Here is a 27972-nt window from a genome sequence, read left to right as displayed (position 1 = left end):
TAATGTCTTTAACGTGTGTAAAACACTGTTCCAGCTCAGCTTGGTATGGTAGGATTTGGCATTTTGAACAGAAATGCCTTCAGTTGGTTGCTTCGTCTTAAAAACAAAATATTCTCTTATTGCATTTGACAGTAAATAATACAAATACAGGGACAAAAAAAAAAAAAAAAAAACGCTGCTAAAAAATAAACAACTTAAAAGACATACGCAATAGTGCTGTTGTTTTTGAACTTTTAAGCTGTCGCAATCATTTCCAGACAGTCTTGCGCTCAACTGTTTTCACACGCACACTTTCCACTCTTTTCTAACACAACCTGTCAGTTTTTTTTTGTTTATCATTTTCAATTCACTTCCCTGACTGCGGCGGATATCCAAAAAGGCAAGCACACACATGAGCACGCAAATATTTTTATCATGAATCTCTCGCGGACAAGAAGAAAGAAAGAAAGAAAAAAAAAAAGGACATTCAACATGGTAGTAATAATACACACTCTTGATATCTTCATCATAACATTGTCCTCCAAAACCAGTCACACTGTCTTTGTCGACGTTCATGCACACACAGGCGGGCGGAGCCGGGAGGGCACCTGGTACAGCGAGTAAATAAGCGATCATAGTCAAACATCCGGACAATAGATAACGTGATTCATTTGAGAGAAATAATAATACGATAGCGAGGTCAGTGTTTTGAAGGGCGAGAGGGGGAGGGAGGGAAACGGGGGAGGACATCTCTGGATTTTTCACAAAGTTTCACACGATTTTTCTTTTTCCTCTTTTAAAAAATAACAAAAGCTAAACAACCGGCGTACATCGAGGAGATACAATTTCTTTTGTCAAATAAGTGTGGAACGATGCTGCAGGTGTGCGACGACGCTGCTGCTGTTGCTGAGAGGTTTGCTGGGCGGCCGAGGAGCCAAGGCCACTGTAACATTTAGGCGTCCGGTAAGGGCTGTGGGAGTTGTGTTGTAGCTCAGTCTCGATAAAATGGGAGGCGTTTAGTGCAAGTTTGGCTAAAGTCGACTCTTTTTTTTTTTTTTAGGGGGGAGGGGGATTTTCTTTTTTCTAAACCCGGGGTCACCCACAAAAGGCAGAAGTGTTAGTACCGACTCAAAAGTCTCTGTGTCTCAAATCTTAACAGCTGATCATCCGTTTGACTCAGTAGTGTGGTGCTGTCGGCGATTTTTTGATTTTATTCTGCACGAGAACTCAGTGCGACCCAGATCCATGGGGGCTCAGTCCGCAACCGGATTTTTGACTCAATCATTAAATACTAATACAAAAAAAAGAAGAGAAAATGGTGGCACACTTAGAACAGCGACAGGTCACCTTGTTGACGTACGACTCTGGCTGAGCCTGTCTACAGTGCATGCCTGAGTGATTGGGTCTCTGAATGCATACAGCGGGATTTGGAATAAAACCAAACAGTCCTCCTCACCAGTCCAAAAAGAGTTGAGCAAGTTTCGCCTTCTCCTCCAGTTCAAGTTTTACGGTCATCTTCATTTAAAGTTGAGTGGGTTAAACATGTGATTATGCAAGATGGAGATATAGGTACTGCATGTGACCTGTGTAATATGGTCTGCTTGTTGAGTGACCAGTGTAGCTTACTTTTACATAGTCTCTGAGTACAGAAATACAGAGCCTGATGTGTTTTAGCTGAGGGGAAAGAAGGGAGCACAGATGTAAAACCCCTCATATGGAGTCAGCTCCTCCACCCAGCAGGTCCACTGGCAGCAATGAGGCGGGGCTGCCCATCTGATGACGGTCCTCCATTGCAGGAGAGCCCCAGAGGCTGCTGCTGTGGTAACCTGCTCCACTCATGCCTCCCATACCCCCCCACAGACCCTGCCTGCCTGCCTCCACGCCTCCAGCCCCATTGCTGCTCCACTGAGCAAAGATCCCCAGCCCAGGCCCATGGGTGGCGGTCTGGTCTGATGAGCTGCCTGTGCTGTCCAGACTCTGCCATCCCGAGGTGTTGGGCCCAGCTCCAGCAGTGGAGGCTCCTTCCACGCCCACAGCCCCCCCACTGCCCACTGCTCCTCTGTCACAGCTGCCTCCGTTACTGTTAGCACCCACCGCACTGGCAGCGGCCGCAGCAGCCCCAGACCCTCCAGAACCAGCCGCACTTCCTCCACTATTGGCTCCTCCTGCCTGGGAATGTGCAATGTAGCGAGCAACATCCTCCTCGCTCACAAACTCTGCCAAGATGGTCGTGTTTCCTAAAACACACCTGAACACAGAACAATGAGTCAGCCACACATGCTCTCAAAAACAAAAACTAAACTAAATATATCAGGGCATAAGTCAAGATTATCTTACATGTGAAGTGCACTCTGGGCTTTGGCAGCTTCCTGTTTAGAGCAGTAGCGTATTAGGGCGGTTCCCTGGGTGAGGCCAAGGTGAAAGGTCAACAGAGGGCCATGCTGCATGCAGATGGTCCGGAGGGTAGATCCATCAATCTGAGAATGAGTAAAGATGGTAATTGGAGTTTTGCAGGTTCTTTGGTATGATCATTGTTGCTATGTTAACAGTGTTGTTTGTACCTGTGGGGTGAGATTGCTCAGCACCAACCAACAGCTTTCCCGCGGAGTTCCATCGCTCCAGGCTGTGCCTGTGACAAGTACAAACAAAATAAATAATGATCTATTGATTTTTCCTTTGCACTTTGTAACAGACATTTTTAAGGCGCTGAATAATAAAATTTAACACCCCACGCAGCTCAAGAATATATACTTTATGTACATTCATTCAAATTCGGAATTAAAAAACCTGATTATGATCATTCTATAGCTACTTTATAGAGAAGCCAAGTTTAGCCCAATTTACTTTTAATGAAGTGCATTTCTTTGAAATTCTGAAAGGATGAAGTTGAATTAAGAAGTAAAACATGATGAGGAGTTGCACATGTTCACCACGACGAACATGAGCCATTTCCCAAGCACTACATGCCAGGCGGACCAACGCTGGCCTCATCGTAATAATTTCGACACACAATATATTTTTATCATTTTACGTTTCCGTGAAACTGGTTGAAACTCACACGCTTCAAATTTAAAAGCTAACACACATTTTCAGCAAATTAAAAGACAAATTAAAATCCTGTCTGCATTGAAAATCTCAATCTATCAACAATCAAAAACAATGCCGTGTCAATTGACGTGTTTAGAGCATTACCAGTTGTGCCTGTCCCACTGCTCCAGCCCCTGCCAGCCAATCGAGGGGCTCCGCCTGACCAGGGGGTAGGAGAGGACTGCTTCTGACTGATCAACCCCGGTGGTGGGCGGGACAGTTGGCTCTGGCCGCCGCCGCCGCGGTTAGCTTTCCATGATTTGTGTCCGATGGGCTCTGGAGGCCAGCTGGTCTTGAAGTCAGTGTACTTTGCTAAAAAAATTACAAAAAAGGAGAAACAGAATCACTTGCAAGCGCGGCCTCACACCAACAGACTCTCGGAGAAAGACTGAGGGGGCTACCTGAGTTGTGTGCGTTGGAGAGGGGGCTGTCTGAGGCACTGTAAGGCCAGGCACCAGGTGAAGGCAGCAAGGTGTTGAGGGGAGGAGTGGAATCTGCAAAGGTGCAAACAATTACAAACTGTACTCTAATTCCAACACTAACAACAAGCAAACGCTCACCAGTGTTGTCTAGTAACTGGTGCTCGCTGTCGTTGAGGCCGGGAGACACCGCGTTTCCCATCATCGCTGGGGTTATGTAGGGGTCAGTGTCAGGGTCAACGCGGTCAATCCCCTTCCAGGGTACGCCAGGCTGGAACTCTGTTGAAAGAGACACACCTTTAAAACACCTTCGCACCCTGATATTTCAGTCAGAGTTTACACTACAGAACCACTTCAGACCTGGGGGCCAGCTGGGTGCAGTTGGAGCCTTGACCCCCATTTTGTTCCCCGGTGTGCGATGCCAGTTATCACCGAGCCCGTCTCCAACCATCATGTCGTATGGGGAGTAGGGCGAGCCTCCGGGCATCTTCATAGGGGTGACGGGACCTGAAATCACATCATATCAGATGGAACCATGAATCAGTTTCCACCTTGACGATTTCTATAAGACTGGAAGCGAAAGTGCTCTTCTCACCATTTTTGTGGAATGCGTTGTCAACAGGAGAAGAGTCGGGTGGTGAATGGCCTTCCATCATCCATTTGAACCGGGACTGCTGACCCCCAAAGTCCTTCATGGGCCCGGGCCCCCCCACAACAGAGCTGCCCAAGTCCAGACCGGAGAGGTTCCCAGATCCAAAACCTATAACAATCGATACGACAACAGTTAGATTTTTTAATGCATAAGTATGAATTACTGAGGAGTAATTTTCATATATTTGTCAGGGCAAACATGCACTGACCAGAATAGGGCCCAAATGGTTTCTGTGGTAGGTCAGCCATAGATGCAGATAGTCCTGAGTGGGACAGGGGATCGACCCCAGGGATTTTGGGGCCCACTCCACCTGCAGTGTGATGCGAAGGGGACAGTTTGGAGTTTCCTCCCAGTCCCACCTGCTGCTGCGGCTGCCTCTGCTGCTGGAGCACTGCCATGATCCTAGCCAGCTAAATGCACAGAGAAGTGTTAGCAGTAAGTAAATGTGGCCCGAGTGGAAAGCGTGAGTGAGAACGTGTCTCTACCTGCTGAGGATCTGCTTGCTGTCGCACATTGGGTGCGAACTTCCTCTGGTTCTGCAGGAGCTGCTGTTGCTGTTGTTGCTGCTGTGGCTGCTGGAGGAGGAGCTGACAGGCCTGAACAGACAAGACAGAACAAAACAGAAAGATGAGGAAATGCTGCTTCTGCTGTGCGCATGTAGCTCGGTTGGTGCAGGGGTTTGAGAACAGCTGAGAAGTGTTGTATGGACAGAAATTGAGTGCTAATGCTCACCAACTGAAACTGGATGTGAGGGGGGTAGATGCTGCTGAGCATGGCAATATGCTGCGGGGACAGTTGAGGAGGGAACACACCTCCCCCCACTCCTGCCACTCCTCCCACACCACCAACACCGCCAACACCCCCCACGCTCCCGCTGGGAGGGGGCATCTGCTTCAGCACGGAGCCTGGCACCTGAGAGACATGCAACAGCACGCACACCTGTTACCACAGAAACGCTTGGGTGCCGTATAGACTAGAAACAGCACCAGCTTGTGCCATTCTTCCACAAACACTGGTTTGTTAATATTAGCTTCCATGTTTATAACGGTGTACTATAAGTACCTGAGGTGACAGGAACTGATGAGGCACTTGTGCTCGGATCCCTGGGGACTGGTTCATAGGGGGGACACTAGGTTGATGTCTTGACTGGGGCATCCCACCAACGTTGCCAAATATGCCATGGTTACCCTGATAAATGGACATAAAAACATGTGCATTCATTCCCCTAGTGATTGAACAGCGTCTGAAATGTTGAATAGAAGCAATTCCACACAAGTCAACTGGCAATATAGAAAAAATAATCTGCATACAAAAGAGGACAGGTCAGACTCAGAGGAAAAGGGGTTTGTGGAAAGTTGGTGTAAAATAAACAGAACAGGGAACCTCGTTCCAAAGGCACCCATGATTGGGTAGGAAGTGCAACTACAGGGAGAATACAGAAGAATGAAGAACATTAAACACTGAGGCTGTATATTTTACCTTATCATAGTATGGGCCAGCATCTCCAGCGTCCTTGGCAGATTGTCGGTAACCCATTCCAACACTTCCTCTTGCCACTTTCCTCATGTCTCCATTGTAATCATTCATACTCATGCATCTTTTCTCAGCGTCCAACTTTTTGTCCTGCAGTGAGTCCATAGCTGAACCTGGGTCATCATTCTGTCCAGCAGAAGCAGCAAATTAGTCCATGACATTTTTCACAAGTGCTTGTCATATAATTAGAATATCATGAAAAAGTAGTAGTAGTCTTTATTTCGAATTTGTTCCTTATGTGGATACATACCATAACAAACAAAATAAAACATTATAATCCGAAGGAAGGAGTAGGTAGAAGTAAAAGTTATGTTTCCTTCCCCTTTTTACAATCATCATCATCATCATCATCGTTTATTATATATTATATATATATTATATTTTACTTCTGTTATTCAACTTAAACTGTCAAACTAATATAGGATATAGACTCATATGCAAAGTGAGATATGTAGCTTTTATTTGTTTATTATGGCTCACAGCTTGTAAAAACCCCAAAATAAAAATCTCAGAAAATTGGAATATTTTAAAAATGGACTGTAAGCCATAATCAGCAAAATTATAACAAATAAAGGCTTTGCATGTCACTTTGCATGTAATGAGTCTATATCATATATTAGTTTCACATATTAAGTTGAATAACAGAAGTAAATGCACTTTTTCATGATATTCTAATTCTATGATGAGCATCTGTATACGTATAACTGAGCATGTGTCTTTCTTACCAGAAGTCCCATGTTTGAAAACTGTCGATTAAGAGGGCCCATCCACGCATCACCAGACTTTAATGGTCCCTAAACAAATGTACATCACATTTGAACTAAACGCATAACAAACAGTCAATCTTTCGTTACTACAAACAAGTGTTTTACCTTGTTACTGGGCTTCTTCCCGGCGTGGCTTGGTCCCCAGCCACCATTACTTCCTTGACCCCAAGAGGAGCCACTCCCTTGGGAGCCTGTGCTGTTCCACATGCCGCCTCCCTCCTCCTCCTCCTCCCAGCTCGAGTGACGCGAGGCAGCCACAGAGGCCTCTTTGTCCCCCCAGCCTTCTTGCATAGACTTTGACCCTGTCAGTTTAAAGACATGAACATGCCTTTAAAAACGCACCGTACAACGACCGTATATAATCAGTGTTCATTCTAATGTGCTTTTGTTTACCAGATTTAATAGGGTTAGGGGAGGAACTCCCCCATCCTGTTGACTTCCCTCCAACATCATCTGGTTCCCCCCAACCAGTAGGCGCATCAGTAGGCTTTCCCCAAGCTGCAGTGCCATTGTCAACTGGTGGACTGGGAGGAGAAGTACCTCCCCAACCTGAAGGAGCTGCTGTACAATATACAACAAAGCATAACAACTGTGAATATTCTATTTGTCTTTTTGTAAACCTCGCAGAAAGCCCTTAAACTGATACATATAAAGGCATACAGAAGTACTAACCTAAAGCAGGTGCTTTTCCAGGCCCTTGGGAAGTGCTGAAATTGTCTCCCAGCCCTGAAGGCTGTCTCGTTGGCTGCGGCTGAACTGTTGGTCCTTGCGGCTGATGAGGAGTCTGATCTTGACTTTGAGACTGAGGGCCATTTGGAGGATTGTTTTTATCCCACAGGTTGACCGGCTTATAGTTGTAATGTGTTGGGTCTCCCCAAGCTGACGTCCCATCATCAATGTCATTCTTCCTGCTGATGGACTGCGGTGACGGTTCGTCCCAACCGCTGGGCTCAGGACCACTTCCTCCAGGACCAGTAGGAATGGGACCTGAAGTCCAGCCCGAGCTTTGGTTCTGATTCTGGGCTTGAGGCATGGGTTTGCGGCCCATGGCTCCCTGCATAGCCCCTTGGTCCAACGCTTGCTGTGGGAGCTGATTGCGGGGCTGTGATTGTTGCTGTTGCGGTTGTGCCTGCGGACTTGTGATTGGGCCCGACTGGCTGTTTGGCATCTGATGCATTTTGTTTCCTCCACCCCAACCTTGAGATTTGGGACCAATGACCCCCATCCCACCTCCTGTACTGCCCCCGCCCCCACCCCCAGTACCTCCTGCTCCCCAAGTTCTTCTTGGGCCATTTTCATCCCAGCTTCCCCAGCCACCCGCACCTGAATCCCCACCTGAGTTTCCTGGTCCATTTTTCCTCTCGTCCTCCCATCCACCTCCATTATTTGATTTGGGTGCTTGCTCACCCCAGTCCCTACCTGACCCCTGCTTTTGCCCAGATCCCCACCCACTTCCTCGTGCATCCCCTCCCAATTCTTTCCATCCACCGGTCCCTTTTCCCTCTGGACCTTCTCCCCAGCCACCACCCGAACGATTGCCTTGTGGACCAAGGTCACCCCACCCCCCTCTATTCCCTGGTCTGGCATCTCTCCACTCTTCATTTCCCCAACCTTTGGCTTCCTGGCTATCTGCTGTCCCTGCTCCACCCCAGCCTGTTGCCTTTCCCTGCTGGCTTTGTCCTGGCATAAGCCCAGAGCCCATACCAGACCCTGATGTACATACTGGCCCGGATTGTGACATGTTGAGATTTCTCATGTTCGGGCCAGATGTTGGTGGGCCTCTTCCAGAGACAGAGGCTCCACTACTGCTACTGTTGCTGCTGCTCTCCCAGCCCTCTCCAGAGGAACCAGCAGATGAAACCATAGATTCACTGACAGCCGACCTTGGTCCAGGAAACTGAGAAGACCCTCCACCAGAAGATGGGGGCTTTGATCCAAGCTTATTTTGTCCATGATCTTCAAGATCCCAGGTTGTGTTTTGTCGGATTTGTGTTTGTCCCCAGCCAGTGTTTGATAAGACCCTGGGGTCTAAATCTGAACGACTGAGAAGGTTCTGTAAGGCAGCTTCAGCATTTGGTGCCGGGCGGCGAGGACGACTGTCTCTGTTTGGGCCACTCCCAGTTCTCGAGTTTCCACCACTGGATGAAGATCCCCCCTGTTCTTCCTGTCCCGCACCCCCCACCCATTCCCCTGATTCGCCCTCTCCCTTCTGATTGTCCCAAGCTCTAGTCATAGTTGTAGACAGAGATGAGGAGGCAGAGGCTGCTGGGTTGCCAGTTGTACTGACTCCACTGCTGCTGCTATTACTACTGCTAGCTCTACCCTTCACATCTCCATCTGCATTAGATCCACCTCCCCAATCGCAGCTGGATGCTCCTCTATCTGACCCCCACCCTCCCTGAGATACCCCAGAGGTTTGACTTGTATTCCCCCCAACATTCCCCCAGGCATTAATCCCGCTTGTGGAGCCCGAGTACCCCCAACCAGAAGTTCCATTATCTCCATCAGCAGCTATGAACGCACCTGTGCCACCACCAGTGTCCCAGCCATCAGTCTTTGAGGCACCCGTTTTGGAGTTTGATGCAGGAAGCGAAGGCTGGCCTCTCCAAGAAGAAACAAGGCTGTGGTCTCCACCTGCCCCACTGCGGTCCATGACTCCTCCATTTCCTTCACCCCCTGCTGTATTTGGTCCCACTGATTCACTGTCCCACTTTCCGTCTCTAGATTGCATTTGGTGAAGTTGGTGCTGATGGGTACTTGATTGATTCACAGATAAAGGTGACTGACCCCCCAGCATCCCAAGGGCCCCGGCTCCAAGCCCCAAGGAAGCGGAGTTGTTGGCAGACAAGGACCCCCCAGGACCCTGGTGATGGAAGGAAGACGGGCCTCCTTCTGAAGCAGCAGACCCGTCCTGCTGCACCAGGGCAGGCCAGGCTGAAGGGTTGGCATTTGGATTTAAATTGGCACCTGGAATCCCACTGTTGCCCTCGATGAGGCCACTGGCATTGTGGCTCCCTGGCAAAGTGGAAACTTTGGAAATAGAGGAGGGCCCAGACACAGCAACTTCACTCCCTCCTCCGAGATGACCCTGGGAGGCAGCCGTCCCCCACGCCACACCGCTGGACGACTGCATACATTCATTGGGCAAAGACAGAGAGGAAGTGGGTGAGGGCTGATTGCCAGAGGCACTAGTGCTGTTCACAGGCATCCCGTTGTTGCTGCCGGCGCTACTGCCTCCTTCACTGCCTGCGATGCTAGGCCACTCCTCCAGATCGTTCCCATCAACAATGACCTTCTCCCTGCCCTGAGAGGAGGCCTGGCTGCCTGAGCTCACCCCCCACATGGAATTTGCATAATTAGAAGAAGTAGTAGTAGAAGCAGCAACTGATGATGAGGTGAGAGCCAACGAGGAGGCAGCTGCACCAGAATCTAGACATAGAGATCAAGGTCATTACAAAAATAGAAAAAAATTAGAAATTAAAAGTTGCTTGTCTATTACTGCAGAACAAGTACCTGAAACAACCAAGTTTGCATTGGGGCTATCCCCTCCACCACCTCCCAGCAGCATAGAGGACAGTGGTGGCTGACCCCTCTTCAGTAGCACTTTATGGTCCTGCTGGCAGCGGAATCGTGGCGGCACTTCTCTCGGCATGTAGCGTGGCTGCTGCTGAGGCGTTTGGGCACCACCACCTCCGCTACTTGATGTGCCTGTGGCACTAGGGCCAGTGGTGGAGGCAGAAATAGAGGTGGGTTGTCCGTTGGCCACCAGCAGGCGTTTGGCATTGTTGCCACCCTGTGAGGGGGCGGCAGCACTACCAGAGCCTGAGGTGCCTGGTGCAGGTGAAGCAGAGGGGGTGGGTCCAGGGCTGGGTGAGGCAGAGCTGCTCTGAGTGGCAGGAGACTGAGCAGATGTCGGCTTGGTCAGGTCTGGCACTGGATGACAAATAAACAGTTAAGGTTACATTACATTACAGTGCATAAGGCTGTCACAATAATTGCTATTTCGACTCAATGACAGGTAAACAATACATTTTGGGCTCAATATTCATCGTCTGTACTTTTATTTGCATTTCTTTGTCATATTTTCCCTAATATAATAATACTTTATTTTTTACCCTAAGTAGGTTGCATTACATTGTATTTAATGTTTATAGTGGGATAATTTAAGATGTAGTACATTGAAAACAATACTTTACTGTCATTTTAAAAGGTCTTCCATGATATTGAAATATAATCAGAGTTTGGCAAGTCCTGCCTGGTGACTGTGCAATCTAGAACACCTGTGCACTTGGAGTATGTCACCACACCCAATCTTGATGGGACTTTACATCATTGGCCCTTTCAAGAAGAGAATTGGATGATTCTCGAAACGGCATGAAAATGTCCAGTTGCAATGTTTTAACTTTCATTGTTGTATCTACGTTGATATCAATCTTTGTTGGAACTTCTGTAATATGCTTTATCGCATTTTCTGCTACTTCAAATTCTGTTATTGTGATAGGCCTAAAAGTGCAGCACTAACTACAAAACAGCACTTAAACTTAAGTTCTTAAACTTGTTAAGAAAAAAAAGAAAAAAACTATTTCAAACAAATTTCTCACCTTTGTTTTTTTGTTCTGTAACCTGAAAACAAAATATAATTGTAGAGCAGTTAGATTTAAGCCCACAACTTATTAACAAATATTTCAGATAACAAGTGAAGCAAAGATCAGATTGTTTGAAGTCACCTTCTGAGAGGCTTCCCTTTTCCTTTTGTCGTCTTTTTTCCGTTTCTTGTCTTCCATGAACTACTACTCCAGTCCCGATATACCTTCTTTCTGAGGGTTATAGAGGGAGAAAAAAACAACACATAGATTATTTGCAGAAAACAACAATCCAGGAGCGATGATTAGTCTTCAACCCTGCATGACAGAGGCAATGAACCACACGCCTGATGGATGAATAGACAGAATATGTAGACCACAACATTAAAAACAGTAGTTACACTTAAAAATGTAAATCACTAGACAAGACTAAAGATTAGTTTGGTGTTTTTGCATATCATAACCCTTCCTACTAATTTATTTATTTTGTTTGTTTTTCCCCTAATGCTTTGCGGCGTCTCCTTGTACATGTGTATACACTGTAAATAGTTTCACATGGTGTAAGGAGAATTAATTAAAAAAGGATAAAAAATAAATTGAAATAACTGAAAAATAAAATATATGATTCCGTTTAGGAGTGGGAAATATCTAGTAAAAGAAATAAGCGCTTAGATCACAATTCATATACCCATATCACAGATCATTATTAGCCTAGTGCCAACTGAGGCATGCTGCTTCTGGAAGATCACACTTGCACAGTGATTGGTTAAATCAGTGGGCCATTCACTTGGAACATGGAGAGACTGAAAATCGGAGAGGAGAGTGTGGGGAAAATCTGTATTTGACTATAGAGCCCCATTAAACAGAAAAAAACGGAATCAAAATATGAGGATCTCGTGAGATCGTCTGTTTACGATTCAACTTTATCGTCACATCGGCCATTTCCGTGGAAGCCTTTGAATGCTTTAGTCTGGTTTCGCTTTAGCTTAGTTTCTTTCGCTCTACAAAGGTTTAAGTATGAACCGTGATCGCTCAGCTGTATGCTACATTTACATGATTTTGTTTTTAGCTATGCATATGTCACGTTAAGCTACAGATAGCATACAGAGATTTCACAGGGGAACATTTTTTTTTTTTTAAATATAAGTCAACGATCCGAATTAAATTTGATGTACAGACAAGGTCGGTGCTAAAGCAAACATCAGTGCACACATGTCCATAACATCTGTGCCATTACAGATTTCTGACATAGGTAGGCTACATTAAGGAGTGGTGTTCCAGCGCTGTGTAAAATAAAGCGCACGTAGAGGAGCCAGCAGCTACAGCACATTAATAAGAGATTAGGCAACTGTCAACCCAAGTAAGCTACATCTGAAATCCACCGCATCAACACAAACCGTTCACAATAATGTGGACACAGATTCCCTAAAAGATCGCAAATGTTATTCGGCCAAAGTAGCGCAATTAACTAATGCTACCCAGCGTTAGCAAGGGTGGCTAAGTTTCTGACAGTAGAAAAAATGCTAAGGCTAGTCAGAGGTTTAGCGCGATCTACAAATGCGATTAACACTAACGGCAAACGTGCGACAAACGTGCATTAACGGCCAACATTTCATACAACTGAGGAAAGGCTCAGCTAAAGCCGTGCAAATACTCACCTCTAGAATCACATATGAAGAGAGCTGCTAGCGCGTTTGCTAGCTCGGCTAAAGTGCTTCAGTGCAATTTATATCTAGCTGTTTGAGGCATTCGTCGAGGCTACGAGTGCAGCGAAGCCTGTGCGCGGAGAGAAAAATAAAGTCAAGTAAGTGGCAGACGATGAGAACAGGCGCGCGCTCCGCTTCTGCTTCGTAAATAAGTACTACCGTTGTAATAGTGTAAACCGTAATGTGCAGAAAAATTGAAATTTCGAAGCGCTGTGGAGTCAGTCTTTTTGACGGGCGGCCATTTTGCTGCTCATGATGCTGTGTCTCCAGTGGCCCGGCTGTGCAGCTGCGCGTGAGCCCGCTGACTGGCTGCTGGCGCGGGGAGGGAGGCAGGAAACACTCAGTGACCTTCATTTCGCTCCGTCGAGTTATGCGGAGCGACTGTAGAGATAGAAGTGAGCACTGAGGTGAGCCATGTTCTTAGGACTGTCGTATAATATTTCATAAACGCGGTGCAGGGGCGTCAGACTGGGGGGGCAAAAGGTCTGCTGCTGCTGGTACACCCGGGAGGCATGATAGTGCGAGGATATCCCTCCAAGCCTGTAACGATTTGTGTGACCACTTCAAATAATAAATAATAAATAAATAGAAGTTGGACCAGTGGAGCAATTTGGTGGAACTTTGACGGACGGACTCGTGCAAGTAAGTTCTTAACCTCTTAACCACCTGAACGAAGACATTTTCTCCAGTTTGGCTTTACTCAAATCTAAATGTTTCTTGAACAAAGCGTCAAAACAGCGTCAAAAACAAGAAGAAAAAGGAGCATGAAAACGCAAAAAAAGGTGACAAAATAAAACCACAAAAGGCGTCAAAAAGTCAGGGCAACACGGCAACAACGCAAGGAAAAAGATCCATTTTACATCAGTTTTGTCGGCCTTAGCTTTCAAATGAGGTGTTACTCTGACCTAAAAACTGTAAGCTCTTGTCAAGAAGCTTTTAGATTTGGGTAAAGCACTTGTGTAGGCGGGTGGTAACAGGTTCACAGAATCAAGGAAAGTTTAAAGCAAGGGTAGGCAACGTCAGGCCCGAGGGGCCAAATCTGGCCCTCCAGCACAGAACATCTGGCCCTCAAGATGATTTTGAGAAACATTATTAACATTAACATATTAACATTACAGTACTCTAAACATGCAAGAAATAGTGTCAGTATTTTAAAAATGCCCTGGCAGGATATCCCACTTGGTCCTACAGTATATAATGTAAAACAGTGATTCTCATCTAGTGGGTCGGGATGCAAAAGTGGGTCACGGAACTGTTTTCAGAGGGTCACGAGTCTATGGGGATCTTTTTTTTCCCATATTTTCCATCTGGATTCTTGGAATTTCAGTTTTAAAGGCATGTCTACTGCTTGTTCAATAAAAACTTGTGTGGGAAAATACAGTATTCTGTACAATATATGACAAATGGTTTTATTTGGGCCTGTCATCCGAGGGTGACGTTGGGTCCTGACTTGGGAACCACTGATGTAAAACTTTGGCATTTGCAGAAAAAAGTTATTTACTTTAGGCTACAATGTTCAGTTTCGGCTCTTGTGTGTTTTGGCGATGATGAAAATCAGCCCGCCTCAACACAAACTTGCCTACCCCTGGTTTAAAGGGATAAAATTATGCCAATTTGACAGTAATTTTGTGCACCTCTATGCACCATGATCTTGTTTCAAAATGCAGCATGGATCCCAAAAAGAGGGCGACACCAAAAAGAAAATTGGAGGAAGCTTCAGAACCCGGGGAAGAAGGCGACACCCTGGAAAAGGAGCCCAAGAAGGAAGTAGACAGAAGGCAGAGGCACAGTGGGAATTCAAAATACATTGGAGCTCAAGTTAGCATTCAAGGTATAGCTACTGAAAAACTACCAAATCAAAAAGGAACTGTCTTGATTGAACTCTCCTTTCTGTGGTTTCAGGCGGGATATGGAAGGCAGTGGACTCCTGCGTAGCTATGGGAGGCAGTAGTTTCGCTCTGTTTTTGGGTTCGCAGAGGTCATGGGCTAGACCTCCTCTGGACAGTTCGGCTGCAGACAAGTTTCGGGAACAGTGTTCGGCGCAACAATTCGACCCTGCTCACATCCTGCCCCATGGGTCCTACTTGATGAACTGCGGCTCGCCTAAAGAGGGTACGTTTTGATTCGATAGCGATTCACTGTGTGCCTCCATCATCGTCATGTTATGATGACCCTTTTCCATCATCTTCCCTTTCTAATCTGACATTGATTTGTTGACAGATGTATTTGAGAAGAGCCAGGCCCTGCTGGTGGATGAGCTGAGCCGCTGCAGCCGCCTGGGATTGACCCTGTATAACTTCCATCCTGGCTCCTCCCTGGGCACCATCTCAACAGAGGAGTGCATGGACAAAATAGCTGCATCCATTAACCACGCTCACATGCAAACCCCTGCTGTGGTTACAGGTAAGTTGAAGAGAATGGGACCCAAATGCTCTTTTAGTTGCTTGATAGTCTTGTAATTCATCAGTGTAGAGTAGCGTCACGCAATCTTGGCCTGATTTTGAATGGGGACATGAAGTCACATCTTTTCAGTGTTGGAGAATATGAGTGGCCAAGGAAGCACGGTGGGTGGGAAGTTTTCTGAGCTGAAGGCCATCATTGACAAAGTGAGAGACCAGAGTCGGGTAGGAGTGTGTCTGGATACATGCCACGCCTTCGCAGCAGGTGAGACATTGTAATCTTTATTGCAAACTTGTATGATTTCTTGCTTACAATTGCTGTCCCTTGTCTTGGTAGGTTATGACCTGGCTGCAGAGGAAGGAGTGAAGGCCATGTTAGATGAGTTTGATAAACAAGTGGGACTCCAATACCTTAAAGCCATTCACCTCAATGACTCCAAAGGTACAGCAGCCTTTGTATATAAAATGGGTTTTGGATTTTGTCTTTATATTTGTTGTTGTTTTGTTCAGGTAAACTTGGCTGCAACCTCGACCGACATGAAGATATTGGTAAAGGTCATATTGGGATCTCTGCTTTCAGAGACATTGTGAATGAACCTAGACTGGACAACATTCCCTTAATTCTGGAGACTCCTGGAAGGTATTTTAGCAGACTCATGCATACTTATTATTACATTAAGACCTAAGACATTAAATGGCAACATACTTTTGTTTTCTCCACAGGCCTGGATTTGAAGATGCTGAACAGATCCAGCTTCTATATTCTCTTTGCAACCAGAAAAAATAAATGTAGTCAGTGATGTACCTGAACGCGTTCATGAACTGTCGTTCTATGAACGCGTTCAAAAATCCACTCATAAAACTCCCGCGGGAGGTGTTCCAGGCATGTCCTAGTGGGACAAGGCCTCGTGGAAGACCCAGGACACGGTGGTGGGACTATGTCTCCGAGCTGGCCTGGTGTCGCCTCGGGGTCCCTCGAGAACACCTGGAAGAGGTGTGTGTGGATCAGGAAGTTTGGGCATCTCTGCTGAGACTGCTGCCCCCGCGACCCGGCCCCGGATAAAGTGGAAGAAAATGGATGGATGGATGGCACTCATAAAACAGTGACAGGCTGACATGACATAGCTGCATAACACTAAGTGAGGAGGCCATAATATTTCTGACTCATGGCTGAAGCTCTCCCAAGGTTGGCAAAAATGCATCTCAAAATACTTCAGATTGTTGCTTTAAGATATGGAATATAAAAATATTTCCCTGAGAGGGGAAATATACTTCTCAGCTATTTCACCCCTGACCCGTTTTCATGCCTGAATAATAGCTTGCTGCAAAAAACAACAAAACTATGAACTAGTCCATTTTTGGAACTATGAACGAACTATTTACTATAAACAATTATGAACTATGAACAAACTAGTTCATTTTGAAATTTGTAAACTGAACTTTGAACTAGTTCATGTAGAAAATGAATGTAGTAACAAATGAGCATACTATTTTTGCTATGATGTGGACCAATGTATAACTACTGTTTTTTTTTATACCCACGTTGTTTGACAGAAAATTATTTAATTAATAATTAAAGTTGCACTTTTCTTTTTGTCAAATTTGACTTGGACTGATTATTTGTGTGACTTGTTGAGTTCTCTCATTTGTAGATGTAGCCACAAGGGGTCAGCAGAGTTACACAAATGCATTGCAGGGAATAACCTACAAGAGTGAACCTCTTGAACTTGGAGAAGCGCTCAAATAATCCAAAATAAAGGGTTTCCAGCATTGCAGTCACAGATGTTGAAGGTCTTGATCTCAGGATTGTTGTTACGCTTGATTTCAAACGCACATGGGATATGGAGTACCTGAATCAACTTGAATCAATGAACAAATAGCCTTATTGTAAGAATAGAAAGAGAAAAGTGCTAAAAAAAAAAAAACATAACACGTTTGATCCTGTTGCGTGGTACCTCAGGGTATTTTTCCCCCTATGGTTCAACTTAGTTTGCGATTTGAGATATTTTCACAGTAACATAGTTCCACTTCAAATAAAAGGATACAGTGGCTTGATTATTTCTTTTATCCCCATTTTCCAAACTGGATGCTGAGAGTGCTCAAATTACTGCTATAGGCTACTAAATAAAATAGAAATAATTACAATAGGTGTGAAAACATTTTGATTCCACTGCCACCACCCTCGTCATAACCTAACCGCGTGTTCCTTGCCTAATCTGATCTTATGAAATGTTTCTTATTTACACGCCCCCTTTAGATTCCATACTTAACCTTAGAGCCCCGTGTCGGATAAGACTGTAAGTGAAAAGCACACAGGCGTTAACAGGACATAGAGGTGCCTGGACCAAGAATGTCTCATTGCCTTTTTGCTCCACCCCCCCAGGAAATGCCTGTCCCGACCGTTTGGAGTCTGACACAAGGGGTAGGATGGAGTTTGACTAATGTGCCAGGCGGCCGCCGCTGCTGCTCGCATCAACCCGTGAAGATAAGCGCACGTTTGATGGATCTGGTACAGGGTCAGAGGGCTGTGATGAAGACTAAACACACAAATTAAGGGTTTCTGGAAGACTGGAAAAATTCTGCTGGTGTTAAAGGCACACTGCGGAACATTTCACCCAAATAAGCAGAGTAGAGTACAGTCTTCTTTTTGAGCATTATGAGCGCGTTTGATGTCACTGATCTACCAAGATATAACCCAGAATCAAAAAGCAGTACTAAGTTACTTCTTTACCTTAAATCCTTTTCGTAATCCCTCTGAGGGTAATACAAGTGTTAATGGGATTATTGGGAGGGTCTTTCATCTCCCCCTGGTGTCTCTGGCCAGAAAACTACAATTGCAACTTCGCTGCTACTGGGTCGGAGTCACCAATACACACTAATGGAATTACGAAGAAGAAGCTAACAGGCTAACGGGCAAAGCTAACTGCGGGCTAGCACCACTTAAACAGTATTTACAGCCAAGTTTGAGTGAAAAAAATGATCTCCATTGTGTAATTGCATGTACAATATCCCTCTCTCCCGTTGTCTTTTCTGTCAGCGTAGTATTTACTCTCACGGACAAGTTAATGAGTAAAAAACGCATCATGCTACGACACCTGCAGTGGTGCTTATGGCCTCTAGGGGCTTAAAAACTTACTAGTACTGCTTTAATGACTCCCCCTTCCAATAATCTAATTAGTATTAGCTGTTTTATGCATATCTCGCTTTATTTTTCTCTGCAAACTCTTCTTCCAGTCATCGCTCTGTCATTACAATGAGCGGCGAATATTTTCCACTGCAGCCCAAAGCCGCTGATCTAATTATACAACATTGCAAATACTTCCAGATAGCTTTGGTTTCAGGCTGATTCAATGTGTTTCCAAACATGGCTGGGCTTTTTCACTGGGCCAAACAGATGATGCGGGAGGACAAGGATGCAAGCCCAGCAAAAATAAATAGTTGGTTAAAAGTAATGGCAATATAATGGGGCACTTACGACTAGTACAACTGAACCCGGGTTGCCTTAAGCTGCGCATGAGGACACGAGCACAGGTTTTGCTTTCCTCGTTTGAAAGCGCAGAACCTTCAGAGACTAGCTTTAACCGGCTTATACTTTGCACACACATTTTTCATACAGCTTTTGTTTTGTCGGCTTGCCATGTTTACATTTCCCAAATATATGACGCATTTAAAAGTACTTTGCAATAAAACATGTTCTTCCATTCCAATCGTGCACCATGCAGGCACTTGGCATTGTTAAGTAATAATAGAGCATTATGGGGGAATGATGTTCTCCCAGAGCGCATACAGACAGTTTACTGGCATCCTTCGAGTCGTAAAAACACACTTCAGTGACCCCGGGCTGCTGCCTGTAAATATACAACTGTTTTAGGGGATCTGTAACCCTTCTCTAAACAGTCCCTGTCCAAATCCTTTTAGACACCTATGAATTGCAGTCGTTTCATGAAGGTAAACAGATGGCCGGACGGCTGGAGATGTGGGTTTTGGTTTGACAGAATATTTGAAACACAGATGAGGGAAAGCACAGAAATCAGGCAAGCTATGTTTTGATAAGCAATAAGCAATGAATCCACAATATAAATGTATAATGATTAGTTGGTCTACAAAGCTTGTCAACACAGTGAGTGAAAATTGGACGCAGCTGAACCAAGGGTGTATCATAAGTCTTTAAAAATGAATGAAATGCATAATGTTGAACTTTAGAGATCAAGGTTTCAAGCCTGCTGTTACACCACGTTACCAACAGATGGAATGTTGAACTTTAGAGATCAAGGTTTCAAGCCTGCTGTTACACCACGTTACCAACAGATGGAGTCAAGAGCTACGACACATCATGTAGGTGTCATGGCTTCTGAGGGGGACTTGATGTTTTATTAAAACGGTGGAGATCGGGAAATACAGTCCTGAAACGGCAGGAAGGCCGGGAGAGAAAGTGCATTTACCACATTTACTATATAGAGCAATATCTGAAATATATGTCGACAGTAAGGGGCAGAGGGAAGACAGATGAGATTCAGCCTCATAACAGCCTGGTGGATAAACTGTTCAGTCAGTTGGACCTGGCATAGACATAGATCGAGACTCTTAGTCTCTGTTTTATTTTAAAGAGGGGGTATTATGCTATCACACTACAATGATGACGAAAGCAGTAAATTAGAATAACTGCCTTGTGTAAATTGCTCTCTCAAAATGGCTGTAGTGAATGTCTTGAAATAGGCCTCTGTCTCTTTAAGAACCTCTGACCCTTTCAGACACGCCCCCTCCACACGCTGTCTGTGGCATCAGTGGGGAGGGGGTTCTGCTGAGGAGCAGTGAGCCGGAGTTACTCGGCTGGTGACGAAAGCTCGGAGGCGTCTCCAGCAGGTGGGGGCGTTCCTAGGAGGACTCAGGCAAACCTGTCCCTAAAATGGCCGCCATCAGAGTTTCTACAGATTACTCAAAAATATGTGAATGTGCCAAGGCAACACTTCAGGCATGTTTTTAATGAGGGAATGACATAATAACATGATGTAAAGCTTGAATAAGTCGATTTTGCATAATACCCACCCTTTAAAATGATCTCCCTCATGACCAAATCCTGCAGGAATGATGAGGAAAAAGAGGATGCCTGCGTGGCTTTGCTGTTCCCAGAGTGGCCTGCGTCGCTGCCTTAGCCAAAGTTTATCCTCCTTTCATATACCCGCAGTCCATCTGCCAACAGTTACAAGCCGAGATGCCACACACGCGCATACACTTTGCTCTGCGTACCTTCCCTGTGCACACAAGCTGCTACAGGCCTCCAAATCGGACACGCACAGCGAAAGAATAGAGATTCTCAACTTCAGGGTGGAGTGTGGCCTGCTTTCTCAGCAAAAAATCTTTACGCATTTGCACTCGATCTTCACGATAGAGTGGACGGGTTTGGAGGAGAAATTGCTATGTGCTTGGCTGTGTATTTTAGGAGACCCCAGTGGTCAAAGAGTGCAGGCAACTTGCGGCTTGAGTAACTATAAACAGGCTTAAAATGTTTTATGCGAACAACATTGTCAAAAAAAATGGTCAGCTTGCTCCCCCCCATTTCAATTTTGTGGGGTTGATTTTTGAAAGCGACCCAATGCTGGGAATATGGCCATGTAAGACAGGCCAAGCAGGAAGGGATGAGCAGAATGGAAAGCACAGAAAAGCGATTAGATGGCATATTAGAACTGCTCTGGTAAGGTTTAGTGAAAAGAAATTGGCATAACTGAATGAACACACATTACCAGCTCCTCCCTGGTTCTTCAAGCATGTCTGTTTATTTATGGTCAAATCTTTTTTAGTGTTTGTCTGCGACCCATTTCATGCTGGACACAATTTTTTCACACACAACAAAAAGAATGGACAATGTAGAGCAAGTTTCCGCCGCGAGAGATGATGCATGTTCCCACTTTGCAAAGACTTAATAACTCACTCCTTGTCCACACAAACCTGCAGAATGGATAAATGGATAAAACTCTTGACGTGCAAGGTCCCACGCTGGCATTCCACAGGGCCCAGTCACTCCTCCATCAATGCATTTGAACAGACAGACTGAGCAAACACGCCCGCACGTTTATGTAAACTGGGTAATCTCACCTTCAGATTCACATACCTTTTCCCTCTGTAAATAGCCCTTGTCTTTCTGTTGCTTTTGACAGCCTGTGTGCGTCCATTGATCATGTGACTGCCCCGACCTGAGATGTGACACGGCGGGGGTCAGGAATGCGCGGTGTCAAGGTCGAGATGGACATTTAAAGAAACGCAGTGCCATGGGGAATGTCTGCGTCGACAGCGAGCCCCGTCTGACTTTGCTTATTTTTCCACGTCCACGGTGCCGCACTATAGACTGTACTTTAGATAGCAATCAGCACGGTTTGGCTACGGCCGACACTACATCCATCTCGGTGCCCACGCTTTACCGCTTTCGGCGATGACATGTGGTTGGCGGTCAGAACGCTCATTCCTGCAAAGTACATGAAACACACAATGAAATGCTTTCTTTTTCTTAAAACAGATATGGATTTGGGCTTTTTTCCAATATGTGTTCTTAAGCTAAAATATAGAACTGGAAGAACAATATAGTGGGGAACAACCACCATTATGTACAATTTGTCTATCCATGGGTTTCAGTCACATTATGATTATTACACATTTCTCCCGACTATTTACACCCACTGCGTGTTTCTTGAAAGCTGATGTAAGAAGTAAATTTCACTATTGTGAGATCAATGGAGAAATGCCATTGATCCTTCATACCTTGCCTTAGCTTATCTTTTGACTTTAAACAGATCTAAGATTCTTCCTTGCATTGTTGCCACTTTTTGTTGTACATTTGGTGGTTTTTGTCATGTTTTTAAAGATTTTTTGTTGCCTTTTTTGTTGCTTTTTCATCACTTTTATATTGTCTGTTTTGTTGTGTTTTTGTCAATTTTCTATGCTTTTTTTTTTAGTGCGTTCTCATCCTCATTTACATCTTGCTTTTATTGCTATTTTGGTGCTTTTTTCAAGACGCTTTTAGATTTGGATAACATTTGCTTGGTTAAAGGAATAGGCCACCGTTTTTACATACTGTGATATGTTCTTACCTCACTTTAGACGTGTTAATATATCCCCGTCTGGTCTTTGTCCGTGCGCTCTGTCACGCAAACGGAGCACATACGCAGCCTCTCCCACATGTCACATAGCTCCAAAAAAGCTCACGATAGAAGCTACCAAGCTCTTCCACGTGTTCCCTATTTAAATAAAGTTACGTGAAGTGTTTTCATGCGAAGTATATTTACACAGAAATGTAGCATGTCGATTTTATAAGCAGATAAAAAGGGGTACTATATTGTGAGGCGTAATGATACGAGGAGCAAAACGTCCGCGCAGTAACTCCTAAAGACTTCCCCCGCTCACTTCCGTCAATAACCTTTAGGAGTTACTGCGCGGACGTTTTGCTCCTCGTATCATTACGCCTCACAATATAGTCCCCCTTTTTATCTGCTTATAAAATCGACATGCTACATTTCTGTGTAAATATACTTCGCATGAAAACACTTCACGTAACTTTATTTAAATAGGGAACACGTGGAAGAGCTTGGTAGCTTCTATCGTGAGCTTTTTTGGAGCTATGTGACATGTGGGAGAGGCTGCGTATGTGCTCCGTTTGCGTGACAGAGCGCACGGACAAAGACCAGACGGGGATATATTAACACGTCTAAAGTGAGGTAAGAACATATCACAGTATGTAAAAACGGTGGCCTATTCCTTTAAGGTGGGGGTTAAGTTACTTCAACCTCAAAATATTGACAAAAATAATACATACCTTGCCTTTTAAAGGAGAGTATTATGTGAAATGACTTTTTTAGAACTTTTTTACCATGCTACAATGTTGTTCTCTCATCAAAAACGTACCTGGAGTTGTATGTCAAGCTGCTAGCACATCTTTGAGTAATTTCCAGCTCTTCGCCAGTGGCTATTCTTAGCTGCGCGGCGACATCTCCCAAAAATGTAATGCTTTCCTCACTTCTCAATCTCTTGCGAGTGAAGTGAAAACACTCGACATAGCTTCACTACATTATTAAGGTCTAGCTCCTCTTTTTTGTTACTCTTTATTGAAACAGCTGCGCAGCTAAGGGGAGCAAGAGGGAGGAAGTTTGGGATTTTTACTTGTTACAGCTCTGAAGATCACACAGGGGGTGTAAATAGTCAGGAAAAATGTGCAGTCAAAGAATAACCAGGTAATGTGAACTATAAGTATTAGTAAATAAAGGTATCTTATGTACAGTGAATTAAAAAAGATAGCGATAAAGGTGTATTTGAGATGACCAAATATCTGTAAAAAGCAACCGCCTCTTTGAAGAATCTCCTCTAAGATCTTCCTCTGCCTATAAGTCGACTTGAGCTGATCGGAATGTCCAGGCATGTGTCCACCGTAATGCCTTTTCCTGTTCTAGCTGTGCATGAACATAAAGTGTGGCCTAACAATAGCCCATTGTCCAGTCTCCCCTCCACGCTTCCCGTCGGGTCAGAATTCACGGAAACACGGACTCAGTGCAAACAAACAGCGACGGCTACAGTTCTCCACCCACAGTAGGAACCTGACATGAGCTGCGCTAACCTGGACTCAACGTTCCCGCCAGGAAGCTAATCAACGTCCCACCCCTGTGTCCCACCGATTCCGAAGAGCGAAGTGAACGCCGTAACACGAGGGGTAGGTGCAGAGAAAAATGCCTGATGTTTCTCAGAGCAAAACCCAAAATTGTGGGGATTTCCGAAAGGGGTTTTAGCATTTCAAATCCCAACGTGTCATGTTTTCTTTGGTGGCTCGACCTTTCTGAGCAGCTACGGGTAAAAAGTAGCAACAGGATTTCATGGGATCACAAATTGTGTTATTGTTCCGAGGGAAAGCGATGTGCTGTAAATAATCCTAGTTAACGGAAAAAAAAGAAAAGAAAGCTAATGTGTGTGGTTTGAAATGGGTGGGTCCGTTTGGTTCGGATCCGAATCCTGGAAGCCAAAACATAAACCTTAGACTTGACTGGGGTTTGGCAGACTGGGGGTTATTGTAAGTCAATGTAATGTGTCCACAACTGAGGGAAAATAAAGATGTGCGGTTTTTGAATCCCAAGTCTCTTCCCAAGTCAGCCATTTTATATTGTACTTCTAACAGAGCGGTGATGAAGTTAGGGAGAACTCACTCGTAAAATGCTTTTTATTTGTTTGGAACAGTCCATAATGCTTTATCAGCTCTAGGCATAGGCGAGCAAGGCAGTTGATCCCAGATGCTGTCTTCTGGAAAGGACACGTGATTGAAGTGTATAATCTTCCGATTTTTGGTAAAATGGTAAATGGTAAATGGACTCAATTTATATAGTGCTTTTCTACCTTTATCAGGCAAATTTTTGATATAGCTTTTCCCTGCTTGAATTACAAACAGTACTTAAAGGCACACTGCAAAACATTTTGGACGATACCGTTGCCATCAGTACAAAACATGCTCCTATTGACCAGCTCAGCACAGAAAATGCAATTACTGCAGTGGGTAATCAAAAGATGGACTTGGATGAGGACCTAACTTGTTAAAATCCCAGATTCTGCTGACTTTAGTAACATCTCCATGGAGACGAGCTGGAGACGCACCCACTCCCGTTAAAGTTACCGTCATGTCTTAGGAGAGCTGAGCCACTCACAAGCAAAAGTACACGTTTGTTTGTACATTTATGAGGTATTTTTCATGAAAATGAAAATATCTGTCTTGTATTTCAATTTTATTTATTGGGAAAAAATCTACGCAGTGTGGCTTTAAAACAAGTACAATAGAAGAAGAAGAAGAAGATCTTTATTTATATAGCGCCTTTCACAGACATGGTCACAAAGCGCTTTACATGAGACAATTGTACATTCACTCCATACTCGGTGGTGGTAAACTACCTTTTGGAGCTTCAGTTTCCCCTGTGGGAGACTGACAGAAGCGCTTTCGCGACTACACACGTCTGCGCCAACGGACCCTCTGACCACCACCATACATTCACTCACACACATCATTCATCCTGGCCTATTGTGCATGTTTTTAGCGGTAGGGGAAACTGGAGTACCTGGAGGAAACCTACGCAGACACGGGGAGAACATGCAAACTCCACACAGAAAGGCCCCGTAGGTTGCCCCTTTCTCCTAAGTGCAAAGCTCAAGGTTTGAAGAGATGAGTCTCCTGGCACAACAGTCCAGATGGGTTTTACTGGTTGGAGAACTATGTACAAAATTACGCATATCTTAAAGGGGGGTATTATGCAAAATAGACCTTTTTTTTTCATGTTATTATGTCATTCCCTCATTAAAAACATGCCTGAAGTGCTGCCTTGGCACATTCACGTATTTTTGAGTAATCTGTAAAAACTCTGATGGCGGCCATTTTAGGGATAGGTTTGCCTGAGTCCTCCTAGGAACGCCCCCACCTCCCGGAGATGCCTCCGAGCTTTCATCACCAGCCGAGTAACCAACCACTGCTCCTCAGCAGAACCCCCTCCCCACTGATGCCACAGACAGCGTGTGGAGGGGGCGTGTCGGAAAGGGTCAGAGGTTCTTAAAGAGACAGAGGCCTATTTCAAGACATTCGCTACAGCCATTTTGAGAGAGCAATTTTATACAAGGCAGTTATTCTAATTGACTGCATTTACAGACCAACAGAAGGTTTGGTCATCATTGTGGTGTGATATAGACTGGTGCTATGTGATTGAAAAAAGCATAATACCCCCCCCCCTTTAATTCAATAGTTTGTAACCGGTGAGTCGGAACCCAAAATGGGGTCGCAAGTCTTTCCACAGGAACGACTCTTTCAATATTTAGAAATGAAGTACAAAAACCTGACTGTTGCTGAGAGCACGATTTCAGCGTTATAGAATTATTTATTTATTATTCTGTAGTTATTGTCTAATTACAGTAGTATTACATGTAACAAATTCAATTCTTATTTGTGTCGTGGTTGTCATTCTAGATTAGAGGTGGGCAAACTATGGCCCGGGGGCCAAATGCGGCCCACATAGCCTTTCATTCCGGCCTGCAAAAACATAATCAAGCCCGATAAATGTTTCTCTGACACAAAACAAAGATAATACATATTCTGTTGCTTTTTAAATGTGTTTAATCGATTGCAGTCTATCCGTCTATCACAGTGCATCAAAATGTTTGCTCATACCTGTTCTATATTGATGGCGGGCCCCGACGCCATATCTTTAATCTTTGTGGCGACATTTTCCCTGCATGTTTTCACCCCATGACATTTACTGTTAAACTTAATGGCTATTTACTCGCTTGGGAGCCTCTACTGTTATAATGTTTTGACTACTGCACAGATCCTTTATGCCAGCACGTGTTAACAGCAGTCGACATATTTACAGTACACACTTGTATTTTAACGGTAGCCACGGCAACTAATCAGTGCAATCAAGGGGATTACCTGGCAGACATGCGAACCTTTCCACCGCCATGTGCGAGGCTGACACCCACACTCTGCTCTCACATTCACGCTGGAAACATTGAGATCCAATCAGGAAGCAGCCCAGAGGAAAACAAGACATTTGGGATTCCACTTTTCACTCCAGCGGCAAAAACGGTGCGCCTCGTGCAAGCAATTCGACCCGGCATAAAGAGAGCACCTGTATTTGTCCCTAGACAGACTTTTTCGGCCCAGTCTCCTGAAAAACACAGTAGCCGCTGTTATTTTAAGAGTCAAATTATCGCCAAGGCTGCAGAGGTCTAATTTAAACCAGTCTGGTGGCACAAATGGGACGTGTACTCTGACGGCTTCACGTGCGCGTCTGAATATGCGTGAAAGCGGTGACTGACTTTACCTTTATAGTTTATTTGATTCGGCGTTTTAAGTTATGACATCATGCAGGACGTTTAAAGTTAATAAAGGATAGAATGTGCTCGTAGAGAAAATGTGTACTTTCTAAAGCAGCGTGTTGGCAGGCATGCTGTCTGCCTCCGGGTCCAAGACTAACAGCAAACGCATATGGGATGCTTTAAAGTGAAAAGATTTATAGGTGACATTATATAGACTATTAAGCTGGTTTTGTAATGGATTAATCTGTATGTTTATGAGGTTAAGTAGTCTGTTAAAACTGTAACGTTTTTTTAAAGAAACTTTCCCCTTCAACTATTAAGTGTAATTTTCAAGAGGCTGTAGTTGATTACCTGTAAATGTCTGGGCTGGAAATGAGTTCACAGCTGGTGCAGTTGGATCCAGCGCTAAGCATTTGGGTAATTTGGTGGAGAAACACCGGTTCGGCTTCGTCGTGGATTCTGGCCGGAGTTAGCGCAGCGTGAAAGTCATTTCCTGTAAAGACATAACCACGGTGACCCTGCGGATAAAATTCATCCGGTTTTGCTCACTTTGCCTCAGTTCTGTTCATGCACCGTCCTCTTCCAGGTTTCCTCACTGCCTCTTCAGAGTTTCCTTACCTTCCAGTGGTTTCCGCCTCATGGCAGCGGGAGCTTCATTCCAAAGTCCTTTTACGCAAATCTAATAAATGCATTGCCAGTACGTTCAACTACCTCATAGCTGAGTAAAACTGACCTTTTAAATGACCAAACATACAATAGAAAGTTATCACATAGTCTGAAGTATAAGCATTGAGGACATACACATAACGGTAAACATGTGAACATATGTACTAATCAAGGTTTATCGATATTGAGTCACAATCGAGGTTTAGACTACCGCAAAAACCTAACCTCAAGAGGCTGAGTTGTGTCCTTTTGTCTCTGGCAATTGAGTGATTGATGTTCACCAATCAGAAGTGTCGAGTCTTGTGGTCTCAGGTTCAGCTGCAACAGATAAAAAAAAGTCAAGAAGTCTGACTTTCCA

The 27972-nt window shown here is 44.8% G+C and overlaps 2 protein-coding genes across 2 annotated transcripts; one reads left to right on the top strand and one right to left on the bottom strand.

The window, feature by feature from the left end:
* Window positions 1-1042: 1042 nt before the first annotated feature.
* Window positions 1043-12964, bottom strand: tnrc6ba (trinucleotide repeat containing adaptor 6Ba). The gene is made up of 21 exons (XM_079577833.1): window positions 12679-12964; window positions 11165-11254; window positions 11039-11060; window positions 9951-10370; window positions 7110-9866; window positions 6831-6998; window positions 6543-6739; window positions 6396-6464; window positions 5617-5796; window positions 5200-5325; window positions 4870-5049; window positions 4623-4733; window positions 4346-4547; window positions 4081-4245; window positions 3846-3992; window positions 3627-3764; window positions 3468-3560; window positions 3172-3378; window positions 2541-2608; window positions 2317-2456; window positions 1043-2227 (listed from the first exon to the last, which is right to left on the bottom strand). The coding sequence occupies exons 2-21, from the start codon at window positions 11219-11221 to the stop codon at window positions 1690-1692; spliced, it is 5985 nt and encodes a 1994-aa protein (XP_079433959.1). The 5' UTR covers window positions 11222-11254; window positions 12679-12964; the 3' UTR covers window positions 1043-1689.
* A 40-nt stretch (window positions 12965-13004) lies between these two features.
* LOC306979060 (putative endonuclease 4) lies at window positions 13005-15930 on the top strand. The gene is made up of 8 exons (XM_079577834.1): window positions 13005-13133; window positions 14394-14557; window positions 14629-14838; window positions 14947-15129; window positions 15259-15390; window positions 15463-15567; window positions 15636-15765; window positions 15849-15930. The coding sequence occupies exons 2-8, from the start codon at window positions 14395-14397 to the stop codon at window positions 15910-15912; spliced, it is 987 nt and encodes a 328-aa protein (XP_079433960.1). The 5' UTR covers window positions 13005-13133; window position 14394; the 3' UTR covers window positions 15913-15930.
* Window positions 15931-27972: the final 12042 nt, after the last annotated feature.

The sequence above is a fragment of the Gobius niger genome, assembly GCF_951799975.1.
Source record: "Gobius niger genome assembly, chromosome: 19".
Classification (NCBI taxonomy): Eukaryota; Metazoa; Chordata; class Actinopteri; order Gobiiformes; family Gobiidae; genus Gobius; species Gobius niger.
Note: the sequence above shows the minus strand (reverse complement) of the source record. Positions and strands in the feature narration are given on the sequence as shown.

Coding starts and splice junctions, on each gene's coding strand:
- tnrc6ba (XM_079577833.1), bottom strand. CDS start 11,221: ATGGAAGACAAGAAACGGAAAAAAGACGACAAAAGGAAAAGGGAAGCC. Junction 6,740..6,830: donor CCCTAACCCTATTAAATCTG/GTAAACAAAAGC, acceptor TTAAACTGACAG/GGTCAAAGTCTATGCAAGAA. Junction 5,797..6,395: donor TTTCAAACATGGGACTTCTG/GTAAGAAAGACA, acceptor TCTGCTGGACAG/AATGATGACCCAGGTTCAGC.
- LOC306979060 (XM_079577834.1), top strand. CDS start 14,395: ATGGATCCCAAAAAGAGGGCGACACCAAAAAGAAAATTGGAGGAAGCT. Junction 14,839..14,946: donor CTGCGGCTCGCCTAAAGAGG/GTACGTTTTGAT, acceptor ATTTGTTGACAG/ATGTATTTGAGAAGAGCCAG. Junction 15,391..15,462: donor ATGCCACGCCTTCGCAGCAG/GTGAGACATTGT, acceptor TTGTCTTGGTAG/GTTATGACCTGGCTGCAGAG.